The sequence below is a fragment of the Mus caroli genome, unplaced genomic scaffold, assembly GCF_978045245.1.
Source record: "Mus caroli unplaced genomic scaffold, Mus_caroli_1 scaffold_4, whole genome shotgun sequence".
In the NCBI taxonomy this organism is placed as follows: Eukaryota; Metazoa; Chordata; class Mammalia; order Rodentia; family Muridae; genus Mus; species Mus caroli.
The window spans coordinates 128,069,553-128,086,909 of record NW_028227259.1 but is presented as its reverse complement, the minus strand read 5'-3'; the positions used below and the strand labels follow the sequence as shown (position 1 = coordinate 128,086,909).

General features: G+C 47.5%; 2 protein-coding genes across 2 annotated transcripts; both read left to right on the top strand.

Moving 5' to 3' along the window:
• Nucleotides 1-263: 263 nt before the first annotated feature.
• Hcar1 (hydroxycarboxylic acid receptor 1) lies at nt 264-3,441 on the top strand. The gene has a single exon (XM_021163836.2). It carries the CDS (start codon nt 593-595, stop codon nt 1,646-1,648), a length of 1,056 nt encoding a protein of 351 aa, XP_021019495.1. The 5' UTR covers nt 264-592; the 3' UTR covers nt 1,649-3,441.
• Nucleotides 3,442-15,133: 11,692 nt separating this feature from the next.
• Nucleotides 15,134-17,017, top strand: LOC110295351 (hydroxycarboxylic acid receptor 2). The gene has a single exon (XM_021163872.2). The coding sequence runs from the start codon at nt 15,190-15,192 to the stop codon at nt 16,270-16,272; it is 1,083 nt and encodes a 360-aa protein (XP_021019531.1). The 5' UTR covers nt 15,134-15,189; the 3' UTR covers nt 16,273-17,017.
• Nucleotides 17,018-17,357: the final 340 nt, after the last annotated feature.

The window sequence follows — 17,357 nt, the reverse complement described above, 5'->3', positions numbered from 1 at the left end:
GCCCCGAGAGGCCTCAGAACACAGTCTCCCCTCTCTGGCACTGCATGGGAGTGTCCCAGGGGATTGAGGGAGGACGGGTAGTCAGGCAAAGGTTAGGGAGGAAAGCAGCCAGGCAGAGGCCCAGAACGACTCCAGGAAATGTTTAGATTTCTCCACCAGGAGGGAGGGCAAACAAGCTCCCCCCACACCCCCACCCCGCAAGCCTTCTGGCAGATCAGAGCATTCTGCAGTGCAGAGCGTGAGGGAAAAGACAAAACCAGAAAAAGAAAAGTCATCTCCAGGGCTCGATCTAGCAACGAGTCTGTAGCATGTATAGCGTCGGACCCCCGAGCTGCGACCCAGAAATGTACACTCGTGGGAAAGCGCTTGCGCCCCAGAGCCTGACCCAGCTGCAAGCTTCACCTCTGTAGGGGACATGCAGCTTGTGATCCAAGCCTAGGAGAAAGGACTTGCTGCGGGCTTTCATTTCCTAGCTGAAGTTTCTCTCGTGGGTGCAGCGCCTGCATCCCAGGGTGATGAGGTTAGGGGCCCAGCTGCTAGAGGAGCCCTAGTGTTCGGATAGGCAGCTGTGCCTCTGTGCCGGCCACCTTGGATGCCGGTCCTCTCTCCAACTGCTATGGACAACGGGTCGTGCTGTCTCATCGAGGGGGAACCCATCTCCCAGGTGATGCCTCCTCTACTCATCCTGGTCTTCGTGCTTGGCGCCCTGGGCAACGGCATAGCCCTGTGCGGCTTCTGCTTTCACATGAAGACCTGGAAGTCAAGCACTATTTACCTTTTCAACTTGGCTGTGGCCGATTTTCTCCTCATGATCTGCCTACCCCTTCGGACAGACTACTACCTCAGACGCAGACACTGGATTTTTGGAGATATCGCCTGTCGCCTGGTCCTCTTCAAGCTGGCCATGAATAGGGCCGGGAGCATTGTCTTCCTCACTGTGGTGGCTGTGGATAGGTATTTCAAAGTGGTCCACCCCCACCATATGGTGAATGCCATCTCCAACCGGACTGCCACTGCCACTGCCTGTGTCCTCTGGACTTTGGTCATCTTGGGGACTGTGTATCTTCTGATGGAGAGTCACCTGTGTGTGCAGGGGACGCTGTCGTCCTGTGAGAGCTTCATCATGGAGTCAGCCAACGGGTGGCACGATGTCATGTTCCAGCTGGAGTTCTTCCTGCCCCTGACAATCATCTTGTTCTGCTCCGTCAACGTTGTTTGGAGCCTGAGACGGAGGCAGCAGCTGACCAGACAAGCTCGAATGAGGAGGGCCACCCGGTTCATCATGGTGGTGGCTTCTGTGTTCATCACGTGTTACTTGCCCAGTGTGCTGGCTAGGCTCTACTTCCTCTGGACGGTGCCCACCAGTGCCTGTGACCCCTCTGTCCACACAGCCCTCCACGTCACCCTGAGCTTCACCTACCTGAACAGCATGCTGGATCCCCTTGTATATTACTTCTCAAGCCCCTCGCTCCCCAAATTCTACGCCAAGCTCACAATATGCAGCCTGAAGCCCAAACACCCAGGACGCTCGAAGACACGGAGGTCAGAAGAGATGCCAATTTCGAACCTCTGCAGTAAGAGCTCCATCGATGGGGCAAATCGTTCCCAGAGGCCATCTGATGGGCAGTGGGATCTCCAAGTGTGTTGAATGCCATTAAGAAAAACAGCCCAACAACGAGGCAGAGAAGTGGGCAATGTGAGTTAAATCTGAAGGGTGGAGGACTTGAAGATGCCCCCTCCCACTCTTAGCTGTATCTTTCTCACTCAGGTAGAAATGGGATCCATCCTGCTCGACCTTTTCCAGAAGGTTCCAAACCGGTTGGTTGTGTTTAAATACTCTGATTGCAATGGTAAGGGGGCAGCGTGTGAGTGTGAAGGAAACCGCGGGTGTCGGGTTAGGAACTACCCGGAGCCGGTGTCGCTTTGCATGGCTGAGAAAAGCGGTATGAGCCTGGCTGGGTCTTGTTCTAGCTAGGAGAGAGTTAACGATCTCAATAACTCGTCGGTATTTCCTGGACTGAAAAAATAGAAACTGCACTGAGTCAATACACTTATTTCCAGCTGAGCGAGACCCTTTACTGCAGGACACCCGGACCTAGCCGTTTTTAAATCTTCCCTGGGGAGCCTCACACATTTCAAGGTTTGAACATCCAGGTGCCCCAGGAGGGCAGCAAAAAGAATCTATTCTAACCTTGCGGGCGCCACGATTTTTTTCTGATTTTAAGTGGTTTCTTTCTTTGTTTTTCTTTTGTTTGCATTTCAAAGAAGATGCTGAGGGACTTGTCCACCTGATATCAGCTATCGTTTCTCCAGTGGGAACTGAGAGCCTGCTTACCGCAGCCATGGGGGGGGGGGGTGTCCTTTCTGGTATTTGGGATGGGTTAATTCAAGCATGGTTGTTCTTCACTGCTTAACACATGAGTTTGAGCTGAAATCCTTCCTTCCTCCCTTCTCAAGTCTTTGTTTAATCCACAGTGTGTTGTCCCACCCTGTCCAGCATCCTCGTCTGTTTTGTCTTTGGTGCTGGGCATTGAACTTGGGACCTTACTCGAGCTAGGCAAGCATTGACCACTGAACTGCACTCCCAACCCCTCTGTGCCCCTTTTAGCTGTAGCGTCGTTAGCCAACTTTTGGGAGAAAGCAAAGCATTAGAGGTGGCAGCAACAGTTTAGCTCCATGTCCTTTCGTCAGTGTCTAGACTTCTGGTCAGCCATCCGGGTCTCCTATTGGGGGCCTCCCTCAAGCACGTATGTTCCCCCAAATACTACCCAGAATTCTCACAGCTAGGTGATTCTGTGAAAGTCCAGGCTGCCCCAGTCCTGGAGAAGAAGAAATTGATTCCATATTAACCCTAGTTCCACTTTCAAGCCACACAAGTGGTGACAGCCATTCACTCTCTCCAGTTTCCAGGGTACTCTCCCCAGGGAAGGGACCTTGGCGTTTATGTCTTTAGCCTTAGATGCTCCTCAAGGTTGTCCCCGTGGTTTCCTTTGCCAGAGGTGTTGCCCAGCCCAGGAGCGAAAATCAGCCTGACTGTAGGGCTGGCGAGAAGGCTCAGTGGGTAAACAGGTCTGCCTCCAAACCACCAACCTGAGTATCCCTGAGACCCACGCGGTAGGAGGACACCAAATCCCAAAGGTGCTTCTCTGGTCTCCACATAGGTTCACTCATGCGCACATGCACACTTGCGCATGCGCGCGCACCCGCCCACCAAATACATTAACGCAGTAATAATTTTTGGCTACACGGTCAAGTTTGAATCTTAGTTTAAATGCTTATTAGACATGTGCTCGTAGGGAAGACTTTATTTAACGCCACTCAGTTTTGATGTTCAGCAGGGTTAATACTGATGCCAAAGGGTTTGGGAGCAAAGTCAATGACTGTACACTCAGAAGCACGAGAAATCTATTGTTCCCAGGTGCCCGGAAGAAGACCGTGTGTGTGTAGTAGATGATAAATAAACAGTTGCTGAACAACTATAATCGCTCCAAACGGGAATCTCTGGCTACACATGCTCAATAATGGCTTACTACATTACATGGGGTTTGTTGTTGTGGTTGTTGTTTTTAAGCTCGAGGGTAATTTTATTAAAGTTTACAAGAAAAATTCCAGGGCAGGCAAGCTGGAAATCTCAGTGGCTGGAGGAGGGAGATGGAGAAGAGGAAGAGAGAGAGCCGTGGTGGTTTTTGTCAACAACCAGAGTGGATGGGCAACCACACCGTGGGTGGGTGGGGACGGGGGTCGGGAGGGGGGGAGGGAGGGTTTCAGGGAAAGGGTGGGAGAGCCCAGAGTACCAGAGACGGAATGCTTAGGCTCTGGCCAGGTTGAAAAGAAAAAGCAGAAAAGAGAATGGGAAATGTATGCCTTTGTGAGCCAGGACTTGGGATATGGCGACTCTCTAGGGACTGACACAGTAGCGTGGATGCTTATAGAGAAGCAGATACAGCCTAGACGGTGGCGACACACATCTTCAATCGAGGCCAGCCTGGTCTACAGAGTGAGTTTCAGGGCAGCCAGAGCTATGCAGAGAAACCCTGTTTTGAAAAACCCAAAACAAAGTAATAATAATAATAATAATTGATGGTAAACATGAAAAAAGAAAGACGGTATGTGATCCTTGGTGCTGGTAAGAATTCTTGGCTTGACTCCTTCCTAGGAAGCCGGAGAAGCTCTGGCTGCCCTGAAACTCACTCTGTAGACCAGGCTGGCCTTGAACTCAGAGATCCACCTGCCTCTGCCTCCCAAGTGCTGGGAATAAAAGCGTGCACCACCACACCTGGCTAGCTTGCTGGTCTTGAACTTGAGATCTGCCTGCCTCTCCTATATGCTAGAAATCTGTGGAAACTGGGTTAGGGAGATCCTTCAATCAGTAAAGTGCCTATCACATGACCATGAAGACCCAACTTTAGTCTGCAGGTTTCATATGGTGGCACACGCTGGGGATGCCAGGGCTGGGGAGGCAGGGACAGGAGAGGCTCAATGGCCAGCCAGTGTAGCTGAATGGGTGAGCTCTAGGTCTCAGTGAGAGACTCCATGTCAGAAAGGAAACAACAGCAAAACAAGCAAACATGGCAGGGGCTGGCATGATGGCTGGGGATGAAGGCGCTTGCCGCCAAGGCTGATAACCTGAGTTTGACCTGAGAGGTGAATTCTGCAAGTGTGTGTCTGCTCTACCTGGGTGTGCACACATGCATGTGTGCAAACACACACACAAGAAACAAACAATGTTTTAAGTCACTCCTGAGGAATGGCAGTAGAGGTTGGTTTATAGTCTTCACATACATTCGAATGCACATACATATTCTATATGCAAAACCACATGGAGACCAGTGAGAGGACTGTTTTTGTTTTTTTTGTTTTTTTTTTGGTGGTGTGGGGGGGGATTTTTTGTTTTGTTTTTGTTTTTTGAGGCAGGGTTTCTCTGTGTAGCCCTGGCTGTCCTTGAACTCACTCTGTAGAACAGGCTGGCCTTGAACTCAGAAATCTGCCTGCCTCTGCCTCCCTAGTGCTGGGATTAAAGGCGTGCGCCACCACTGCCCAGCTAAAATGCTATCCTTGGGCATAACCTTTCACACTTTTGTTGCCTGATCCTGGTAAAAATGGATTTTGAGAAAAGCCTGTCCCTTAAGTGTGACGCTAGCTCAAAAAACTTTTTAATGATGTTGTCCTTCAAGAGAAGGAATTAAAGGTCCTGTTCTAAAAAAACAAAAAAAAACAAAAAAAAAACCAAGCAAACAAACAAACAAAACTCAGTAAAAAAAAATCATGGCACGGGGTTCCTTCCCACCTTTAACCATTTATGTTCCTGGATGAAAGACACTCACAGCCTTTATATTTCTTTATATTTGAATATGTCTTAGGCAGCACAATAGCTGGGCGGCTGCCTAGCCTCTATGATGTTAGAATCTACTTTCCCATCTGCCACCCCAAAATTATCACTGTTTACCATGTTCCATCTTGGTTGCTCTTCAGCCAACATGGAGGGCAGGCAGTTGCCCAGCTGCTGTGCTGCATGTGTTTTTATTTACCAATCAGAATTAACTGAGGGCCAGGTCCCAAAGGCTGACTCTGGGTCTTGGAGGTCAGCACTTAACACTACAATAAACAGTAAAAAACCGAACCTCGACAAGGTCCAGTACCCAGAAGCCCATGGCAGGCCCACAGACAGACAGAGGCCCTCACCACAAACCAAAAGCCAGGAAAATTAAGCAAAACCCCAAGCGCAGCCTTGCCTATAACACACTTCCCCTAGGAGCTGGCAGAGTGCAGCCAAGTCTGTCTTACCAAAAAGCTTTCTTTAGAACTGGCGAGGAAGAGGAGGGGTGTAACTTTGGTTGTTGTTGTTTTTTTTTTTTTTTTTTTTTTTTTTTTGAGTGTTTATTGTTAGATGGGAACACAGTAGGTTTAAAGGAAATGATTCACCCTCACAGGGGAAAGTCAATAGCCTATAAGGATAATGCAGAGCAAATGACAAGTGTCTTTAATTGACAATGACAATGGAAAATACGTGAGTTCTGGGATATCCTCGGAATAGATGTTCCTAACCTATTTTATCTTATTTTGAGGCAGGGTGTCACTACGCAGCCCTAACTGGCCTGGACCTCTTTATATAGACCAGGCTGGCCTTGAACTCACAGAGATCCACCTGCCTTTGCCTCTTGGGTGCTGGGGCTGAGAGACAGTTCTGTGGTTAAAAACACTTGCTGCTTTGGCAAAGGATCTATGTTCAGTTTTCAGCACCCACGTGGTGGCTCACAACAGCTTACAACTCTAGTTCTGGGAGATCCAACATCCTCCCCTGGCCTCCATGGGCAAAACAGGAGTGTGGTGCACTTAAATGAAGGCAAAATATTGATTCACATAAGAAAGAAAGAAAGAAAGAAAGAAAGAAAGAAAGAAAGAAAGAAAGGAAGGAAGGAAGGAAGGAAGGAAGGAAGGAAGGAAGGAAGGAAGGAAGAAAGAAAGAAAGAAAGAAAGGAAGGAAGGAAGGAAGGAAGGAAGGAAGGAAGAAAGAAAGATTGTAACGTCTTTGCCACCATGCCTGACCCTCTAACTGAAGATACACTGGTTAGGATGAGGTTTGAAGTCATGCGTGCATAGGGCTTGAAGGGATGAGATCCCCAGCACATGAGGAGTTAAACCTCACTGTGCTGCCAGGGCTGCCCCATTGGCCTTCTGGGCCTTTAGCTCCCAATCCAGTTCCAGGATGATGCAAGACCATAGTCTTAGGACGGAAGCATACATAGCCGCAGAGCTGGTTCTGCAGCCTGCAGGGTATAATGCAAAAATGGAAATTTTAGGGCCCTTAAAAAAAAAAAAAAGCATAGAAAATTTCAAGATGAGACCGAGCAGAGTGGCACAGACTTACTGCCCTAGTACTGGAGAGCAGAGTGGCACACACTTACTGCCCTAGTACTGGAGAGCAGGATTTTGTTGTTGTTGCTTTTGTTGTTGTTTTGATTTGGGTTTTTTTTTTTTTTTGGACATTTAAAACAGGGGCACACTATGTAGCTCAGGCTGGTTTAAAACCACCATGCCAGGCTCCCAACCCGAAGGTGCTATCCATTATTCCAGAGGGCCTGCTATCAGTTCCCTGCACCCACTTGGTAGCGCTCAACTGTCTGAAACTCAAGTTCCAGGACCTGACACCCTCGCACAGACATACATGCAGGCAAAACATCAATGAACATAAAACAAACAAACAAACAAAGAACCCTAAGGCTGGGATGTAGCCCAGTTGAGAGAATGCTTGCTGAATATCCACAAAACTCTGCATTAAGTCCCAAGTTTGGCGTGAACTGGAAGTGGAGGTGCATGCCTGAAACCCCAGCACTCCTGAGGCAGGAGGATCAGAAGTTCAGTTATTCTCAGCTGTGCTATGTCAGATTGTGCATCAAAGAAAGAAAGAAAGAAAGGAAGGAAGGAAGGAAGGAAGAAAGAAAGAAAGAAAGAAAGAAAGAAAGAAAGAAAGAAAGAAAGAAAGAAAGAAAGAAAGAAGGAAAGAAAGAAAGAAAGAGAAAGAGAAAAAAGAAACAAAGAAAAGAAAATAGAAAAATTCTTTATTAGCTGGGCAGTGGTGGTGCACGCCTTTAATCCCAGCACTTGGGAGGCAGAAGCAGGCAGATTTCTGAGTTCAAGGCCAACCTGGTCTACAGAGTGAGTTCCAGGACAGCCAGGGATATACAGAGAACACAGAGAAACCCTGTCTCGAAAAAACAAACAAACAAAAAAATTCTTTCTCACTTTCCCTACTCATTGCATTTATTATTCATATATATACACACATATATATGTAGATATACATATATGTATATATATGCATGTACACACACACACATATATGTATGTGTGTGTGTATATATAAATACCCCCCCACACACACACACGTTTGTACAACTAATGTTTATCTCTCCACTTCTACTACTCTGTCGTCTTTATTAGAGCCCCAGGTCTGTCCTGTCTCCTTAAGCCACATGTGCCTTCAATGACATTTTCAGTCTGCAGTGAGACACCTTTCAAAATGTCCTCCAAGAATCTGTGCTTCCTGCCACTGGACTCTACGAGTGTCTCCTGTCTCAGTGGACCATGAACCCTTGCTGTGATATGATAGTGGTGGTGTTCTGGGATTCCCAAGCACAAGCATGAAGAAGGTCAGCCTGTGGCCTTCTGGAAACCCAGAGTGACCCACATGCAGCCCAGCCTACCCCGTGTGCAGAACACATCGTGGCAGGGCCAGGTGAAGAAGCCACGTGGAGAAGCATACGACTATACCGAGAGGGTGAGGAACCCGTGTGTCTCCGTGTCATTCTTGATCATCGCCAGGACTCAGTCTCAAACTTTCTCTGTGTGTGGTGGGGTGGAGTGGGGGAGGGGTGTTCTCAGAGAGGTTTAATGGAGGAGGGAAGGCCCACCCTAAGTGTATAGGCTGGAGTCTCACACTGATACAAAGGAGAAAGCACCTCTGGCTCACCTCCCTCTGCTTCCTGACCGCAGCATGTGTTGACCCCAGGCCTCGTGCTCATAGCTCTGCATTCCCAGCCATGCTGGGACTGTATCCCCTCTAACTGTAAGCCAAAACCAAACCCTTAAGTTGTGTTTGTTGAGTATCTTGTCAGGGCCAGGAGAAAAACTAGTTCTCCTGGCCGTGACAAGAGTATAGTTCTATATTTCTAACCTAGACCCCCAACTGAAAAGGCCCCAAGGAAACCAGCTGAATTCAGTCATGATGCCCATGAACACCATGATACCCAGATACCCATGAAGGAAAAGGACAGTGGCGTTTATTTTAAGCTACTGGTTTTGGTGGTGACTCGTTAACCAGTAATAGATAAACTAAAACAGAAACCCAGGTTATTTGCAGACATGAGAGAGTTACCTGCTTAAAGTCTCCAAGCCAATGGTTCTCAGCCCTTGGGGAGGGGGGGCGTCCAACAACTCTTTCCTAGAGGTTGCATATCAGATATCCTGCATATCAGATATTTACATTGTGATTCGTAACAGTATCAAAGTGACAGTTATGAAGTAGCAGCGAAAACAATCTTACGGTTGGGGCTCACCACAGCATGAGGAACTGTGTTAAATAAAGGGTAGCAGCATTGGGAGGTTTTGAGAACCGCTTGCTGCTCTAGGCCCTGTTTTTCCAGAGGTAAGGTAACAAAACCTCTTTCACAGGATGTGTGTGAAGAGAAGATGAGATTGCACGTGGAAATCTCTCAGTAAGATGCCTGATAGACAGCAAGCAGTTGACAAGGGACAGCTGGTATTCTTATGGTACTTTTATATTGTTGGAGACCAAGCTCAGGGTATCGGGTGAGCTAGGCAAGTGCTCTACCACTGGGCTACAGCCCTGGCCCTATTATATTTATTTGCTTAATTCTTTATTTTGTTTTGTTTGTTTGTTTGTGAAACAAGCTCTCCACATGTAGCTGTGGCTGATCCAGAACTTGGTGTGTAGCCCAGGCTGGCCTCAAATTCAAAGAGATGACTCCTCTGTCTGCCCAGTACTAGGATTAAAAGCATCATCTACCTACCACCTCCTCGACTTTATGTACTCATGTTTAATCAGTTAACGTTTGGTTTTGGCTTTGGTTTATGTGCACGGATGTCTGTCTGAGAGTCTCAGAAGACCTGGAGCTGGAGTTCCAGGCAGTTGTGAGTTGCCACGTGGATGCTGGCAATTGAACCCGGGTCCTCTGGGAGAGCAGTCGGTGCTCTTAACTGCTTGTGAGCCATCTCTCCAGCCCCTTTGTTTGTTTGTTTGTTTGTTTGTTTTGAGTCAGCGTCTATATATCCCTCCTGGCTAGACTGGAATTCATCATGTAGACCAGGCTGGCCATAAACTTGCAGTGATCCTCCTGCCTCTACTTGCTTCCAGAGTTCAAAGCTCACAGACATATACCGCCAGGACCTATCAAAGTTTTAAAACTGTTTTGTGGGAGCAGTGGCAAACATCTGGAGTCCCAGTTACCCAAAGAAGAATCCTTTGACCCAGAAATTCAAGGTTAGCCTGGCTAACATATTGAGACCCTCCTCATGTGAAAAATCAACTCATAATAACTTCTGTGAGAACCGTGGCACACCTTTCAAGCTGTCCCACCCAGCTTAGGGGCTCTCGATGACTGAGAGTCATATCCATGAGTATAATATCCTTTCCACTAAGCTGCACAATCACTGTAAGGGATTCGTTGTAACAAGTTTCTGTACAACTCACGCACCAGTAAGGGGAAAGAAAAAAGAAAAGAAAGATCAGTACAAGACAGGGCGTGCCCTCCAGAGGTAGGAAGACTGGAAATTCCATAGCAGGCCCTGGCACCCAGAGACCTCAATTTACATTCCCTCTAAGTAGCTCCAAATTTCCTGTTTAGAAGCTTTGAATGTGAGCATTGTAGGGAAGCCCTCAGGAGCAGGAAGGGAGGGGTGTCACCTAGGTCCCCAGTTTCCACAAGAGGAAACTGGGGGGACAAGTAAGGAGCATAACAGCCCCCTAAGGATGGATCAGAATTAGCTGTTCTACGTTGCCATATTTGACTATTCGTAGTTACTCTAATTTTATCTGTGATAGGCTGGGGGGGGTGTTGGGGGGGTGAAAACACATCTTTAATCCTGGAACTCAGGAAGCAGAGGCAAGTGGATCTCTGAGTTGGAGGCCTGGTCTACAGAAGAAGTTTCTGTAGGGCTACACAGAGAAATCCAGTCTAAAAAAAGAAAAAGAAAAAAAATGAAAGAAAGAAAGAAAGAGAGAGAGAGAGACAGAGAGAGAGAGAGAGAGAGGGAGGGAGGGAGGGGGAGGGAGAGGGGGAGGGAGGGAGGGAGAGAGGAAGGGAAGGAGAGAGAGAAAGAAAGAAAGAAAGAAAGAAAGAAAGAAAGAAAGAAAGAAAGAAAGAAAGAAAGAAAGAAAGAAAGAAAACAGAATTATCCATGACTGTCTGGTTTCATTTCTGTTTGCTGTGAGAAATACCCCAGCAAAACCCAGCATGGGCGGAAAAGGGATTATTTAAGTTTGCCATTCTTGTTCACTATTGTGAGGAAGTCAAGGCGAGAAGTTGAGGCAGCTAGTTACATTATATCCACACTTAGAGCAGAGAGAGATAAGCTTCTGCAACCTCGCTCACTCACTGTGTTACACTCAGCTCAGTTTCTCTATTCTCATATACTTCAGGATCCCCTGGCCTAGGGAATGGTGCCACCCATGGTGGGCTAGGTCTTCCTGTATCAGTTAACACAATCAGGACAATCTCCTACAGATATACCCACAGGCAAACACAATGCAGACGATCCCTTATTGAGACTCTACCCAATTGTTTCTAGGTTGTATTAAATTGACAATAAAAGCTAACCTATATAATGGCTCTTTTTTTTTTTTTTCCTTCTTGTTGTTAGTTGGTTTGCCTTTGTCTGTCTTGAGACTGTCTCAAGTAGCTCAGGCTGACCTTGAACTCCATCTAGAGCTGAGAAGGGCCTTGAATTCCGAATCTTTCGGCCTCTGTCTCGTAAGAACTAGGATTGCAGGGTCCTAGGTTTAATGCTTACATTTTTTTTTTTTAATTTTAAGGGTACGATTGGGCAAAGGGTGTGCTATGCAAACACTTTATCTGAGGTCAGGTCCACAGCACTCTTGTATGAAGTCGGGCATGGTGATGCGTGTCTGTAGTCCCCCGTGCTGGTTGGTGGGGTCAAGACAGGTGACTCTTGGGATTGGCTGGCCAGACAATGAGTTCTGTGGGCAACAACAGCTCAAGAAGCCACTCGCAGTCAGCCTTCAGTTACTGTGTGCGTACACACACACACACACTTCAGTTACTGTGCGCGCACGCGTGCACACACACACACACACAGATTCTGGATGCCAGCAACAATCAGGGCTAGTTGTTTCTCATAGGATTACTTCACGGGTGTTGTGTGCGTTACTTTCAAGTTGTTGTTGTTGTGACCAAATACCAGACAAAAACAACTTAGAAGAGATCTGTTTTGGTGTGTCACAGTCCACTGTGACATCAAGCAGCCCACTCTGTGGTGCCTCAGGCCTGGACCTGGAGGGAGAGGAGCGCAGACCTAAAGTTATATCAACCTAAAGTGGATATAACTTTCCAGGCCTAGCGATTGGTCTCTACCAGCTACCATCCTCAAAGTTCTCTAAGCTTGAAAAACAGTTTCAGCCTGGGAGCCTGCAGGGGGGTCTTTTACTTTCAAACCAAAACACATGCCCTCAATAAGATCACATTTACCCAGGAGGAAGCGTTACCAGCACCCACAGGCAGTAAGTCAAGCAAGCGTCAATGCCAGCTAACATTCAAGGCAATTGCAGAGGAAGAGGCAGTGATCTGGGTTCATGTCATAAGCCTGTAATCCCAGCACTCCGTGCAGACAGGACAATCGGGGCCAGCAGTGAGGCCAGGCCAGCCTGAGATACATAGGGAGATGCTGTCTCAGAAGCCTGTTTAAGGGACTGGAGATGGACGTCTCAGTTAAGAGCACTTGTTCTCGCTGAGAACTTGAATTCAATTTCTAGCATCCAGATCAGGTAACTCATATCCAACTGCAACTCCTGCCTCAGGGAACCTGACACCTTCTGCTGGTCTCCGAGGGCACCTGTATTCACATGCATATATACACAGACAGACACACAAACACACCGACACACAGACTCTCTCTCTCTCTCTCAACGTTTCAAAAAGTCTCTTTAAAAAATACAGTATTATACCAGCACTCGGGAAGCAGAGACCGGGGGATTTCTGAGTTTGAGGCCAGTCTGGTCTACAGAATGAGTTCCGGGACAACCAGGGCTACACAGAGAAATCCTGCCTTGAAAACAAACAAACAAACAAAAAGAAACCCAAAAAAACCCCAAAGCAAACAAACAAACAAAAAAAACATATTGGAGAGATGGCTCAGCAGTTAAGAGCATTGGCTGTTCTTCCAGAGGTCCTGAGTTCAATTCCCAGCAACCACGTGGTGGCTCACAACCATCTGTAACTCTGCTTCCAGAGATTAACGCCCTCTTCTGGCCTCTTTGGATACTGCAGTAGGTGGTGTACATAGCATTCTAACACAGGCAAACTCTCATACAGATTAAAGAAACAAATCAGCAGGGTGCGGTGGTACACACCTTCAGTCCCAGTACTTAAAAAACAGAGGCAGGCAAAAAGTTTGAGGTCAGCCTGGTCTACACAATGTGTTCCATGACTGCCGGGGCTCCAAGGAGAAATCCTGTTTCAAAAACCAATAAACGGGGGACTGGTGAGATGGGTAAGAGCACCCGACTGCTCTTCTGAAGGTCCGGAGTTCAAATCCCAGCAACCACATGGTCGCTCACAACCATCTGTAACAAAGATCTGATGCCCTCTTCTGGAGTGTCTGAAGACAGCTACAGTGTACTTACATATAATAAATAAATAAATCTTTAAAAAAAAACCAATAAACAAACAAAGATGGTTGGAGAGATGGCTCAGAGGTTAAGAGGACTAACTGCTCTTCCAGAGGTCCTGAGTTCAAATCCTAGCAACCACATGGCTCACCACCATCCATAATGAGATCTGATGCCCTCTTCTGGTGCATTTGAAGACAGCTAGATTGCTCTTACATATAATAATAAATAAATCTTTGGGCCGGAGCAAGCGGGGCTGGAACAAGCAGAGGTCCTGAGTTCAATTCCCAGCAACCATATGATGGCTCATAGCTATCTGTACAGCTACAGTATACTCATATACATAAAAATCAATCAATCAATCTTGAAAAAAACCGGCAAACATGGAGTTTCAAGACATGGAATCTGGAACACTGGAAACTGCAATGTGGGCACCACCAATCTCAAAGTTGTCATTGTCACAGTCTCCATGGAGTATCTCTGATCCTATAGGATCCAAGATCAGGTCACCCTGAGTCTAGACTACAAAGGTCTATCAAATGCCATTAGAGGATTTGGGTGTGCAACTAAAGGGACACGTTTCCTTTTTTTTTTTTTGAGACAGAGTTTCTCTGTCTAGCCCGGGCTGTCTTGGAACTTCATCTGTAGAGCAGGTAAATTCAGAGATCTACCTGCTTTCGCCTGCCGAGTACTGGGATTAAAGGTATGCACCACCACCGCCTGGCAAATTTCCAATTTCTAATTTCAAACTCAAAGTAGATAGTCAATGGTAGATACTCTGTAGGATGACACTTAATCACACTTAAAAAAAAGAGAGAGAGAGAGAAAAGAAATCTTTCTGCACCCTCTTGAGGCTTGAAATCAGAGCTATTTCTACGAATACCACACACCCAGGCGCTGGGTCTGCAATCCCAGCACTTGGGAAGCAGAAGCAGGAAGATGTGGAGAAGCCAGCTTGGGAGACGTAGCGAGAGGAGACATCTATCTGAGAGGAAGGAAGAAAGGAAAAAGAGCACGGCGCTAGAGAACTGAGTTGGAGGTTAGGAGCACCCGCTGCTCCTGCAGACGACCTGCGTTCGGCTCCCTATCCCCACATTGGGGTGGCTCACAACTGTCTTATAACTCTAGCTCCAGGGTATCCAACAGCCTCTGGGGCTGTTGTTGTATGTACACAGCCACACAGACAGGCATGCAAAAATAAAAATAAATCCTAGAAAGAAAACAAGGATGTGGGGGAGACACAGAGAGACAGACAGACAGACAGACAGACACACAGACAGACAGACAGAGGAAACCGTATCCACATTACCAATGCATAGTAGAATTTCACACGAACTCTTACTGCTCCTGGAAAGCCTGACTGTTCCTTTAGTATGGTGCATGGTTACTGCCCTTGTTAATTTATTAATTATTGTCAGCTAAGTAAACGGCAGTGAATGGATTCTCTGAGGCCAATCACCTAGCCAGTGTGCATGCCTGCAGCCTTCAGAAGGAATGCCCTCAGATCTGACTTGTCCACCTCTGAGAGTCGGCTTGCCTAAACTTATCCTTTACGTTTAGAAAAATTTCTGGGTTCCCGTCTGCCCAGGGGACTTTTTTTTTTATTACTTGTTTATGCAAACAGTAAATTGCATAAGAGCCTTGCTAGCCTTTTTTTTTTTTTTAAATGATTTCGTAGTTTCCTGGTAACCATTCAGTCATCTCTTTCAACACCCTGACATGACATAAAGCCGAGGGCTGAACCACAGGTTCACCACACAGACACACACTTGCCTTGAGCCTTCGCTAGGTGAGGCACTCTGAGGCTGGACCGGCCAGATCCACTCATGAGCAAGTCAGACCATTTTCTAGTGATAAACGGCAAGAACTGCTGTGTGTTCCGAGATGAAAACATCGCCAAGGTCTTGCCACCGGTGTTGGGGCTGGAATTTGTGTTTGGACTCCTGGGCAATGGCCTTGCCTTGTGGATTTTCTGTTTCCACCTCAAGTCCTGGAAATCCAGCCGGATTTTCTTGTTCAACTTGGCCGTGGCTGACTTTCTCCTGATCATCTGCCTGCCGTTCCTGACAGACAACTATGTCCATAACTGGGACTGGAGGTTCGGAGACATCCCCTGCCGTGTGATGCTCTTCATGTTGGCCATGAACCGACAGGGCAGCATCATCTTCCTCACCGTGGTGGCTGTGGACCGCTACTTCCGGGTGGTCCATCCACACCACTTCTTGAACAAGATCTCCAACCGGACGGCGGCCATCATCTCTTGCTTCTTGTGGGGTCTCACCATCGGCCTGACGGTCCACCTCCTCTATACAAACATGATGACCAAAAATGGCGAGGCATATCTGTGTAGCAGCTTCAGCATCTGTTACAACTTCAGGTGGCACGATGCCATGTTCCTCTTGGAATTCTTCTTGCCCCTGGCCATCATCTTGTTCTGCTCAGGCAGGATCATCTGGAGCCTGAGGCAGAGACAGATGGACAGACATGCCAAGATCAAGAGGGCCATCAACTTCATCATGGTGGTGGCTATTGTATTCATCATTTGCTTCCTACCCAGTGTGGCTGTGCGCATCCGCATCTTCTGGCTTCTCTACAAATATAACGTGCGCAACTGTGACATCTACTCCTCGGTGGACCTGGCTTTCTTCACCACCCTTAGCTTTACCTACATGAACAGCATGCTGGACCCTGTGGTCTACTATTTCTCCAGTCCATCTTTCCCCAACTTCTTCTCCACATGTATCAACCGCTGCCTTCGAAAGAAAACATTGGGTGAACCCGATAATAACCGAAGCACTAGTGTGGAGCTCACAGGGGACCCCAGCACAACCAGAAGTATTCCAGGGGCGCTAATGGCTGACCCCAGTGAGCCAGGCAGCCCCCCTTATCTGGCTTCCACATCTCGTTAAGTTATAATGACAAGAAGGGAGATTGCCACTCAGGCCTGTGCTCTCTGGAGAGGCGATTTGGCCATTTGTTGAACAGGGTAACATCTTCAGACTTGGCTTACGCTTTCTTGGAACTTCTAGATTCGGAGAATCGAATTTAGAGAAAACGGCGTGGTGCAGTGAGCAGTTTTGGTTGCAAGGAGCAGCCATAGAAAATCTCAGAGGAACAGAAAGCGGAGTTTTCAGACAGTGGGAACTTCTCAGCCTCCTAAGCTTACAGGACTGAAGAAGACAGAGTCCTGCAGAGTTTGAGCCCCAGATGCACCCAGACACACCTCAGTTCTGCTCAAAGTCACAGATGGCTCTTCGTCCTAGGGTCCTACTTAGCCTGTCCGTGGGCCCCAGTGGGGACAAGGGGATCCACGAAACTGGAGGGGATTTCTACCCAGATGTCACTGACAAGCCAGTTGGTCACTTGTGTTCGGTGGGACCAGTTTACCTTTCAGCCAGACTTTAGCAGAAATGCTAAAGAGGGGAGGAGATGCAAAAGATTTGATTGTTCTCCGAGTCTCCAATGGTGGTAAGAGGGGGATAGCCCCAGGAGGGACTGAACTCAGTGCTGGAGAGAAACAGTAAAAAATTCAGCTGAGCTTTAAAAGGCTTTGGGGAAACAGTGGCTTCCCTCCTCTGTCCCCGCGTTTCTTATCAAAAGGAATTCAACTGTGTCCATGGTTGGGGGGGGGCGGGTTCATTGCTTGGGTTTCTGTACTTTAACATCTACCATTTCAATAAATTTCGACAGGAGACACAGGCTGCTGCAGCATTTTGTCTGGGTTAGGGTTCACAGAAACGGTCTTCTTACTTAAGACCTGGGTTATGAACTGTATCCTAGCAGGAAGATCTAGTGTACTGCAAAAACACAGAAGGGTGCAGAAGAGCCCTGTCTTGAGATAGCCAAGGGGAACGGCACCGGTGGGGAATATGTAAGTTAGTTAGGTTTGAAAGGCTATACCGAAAAGTTTACAGCGGAGTTTTTTCCCTTTGCAGTTTGGTGAGCATTGCTATTAATAGCTGTATATTAAAAAGAGAATCAGACCAGAGTGGGC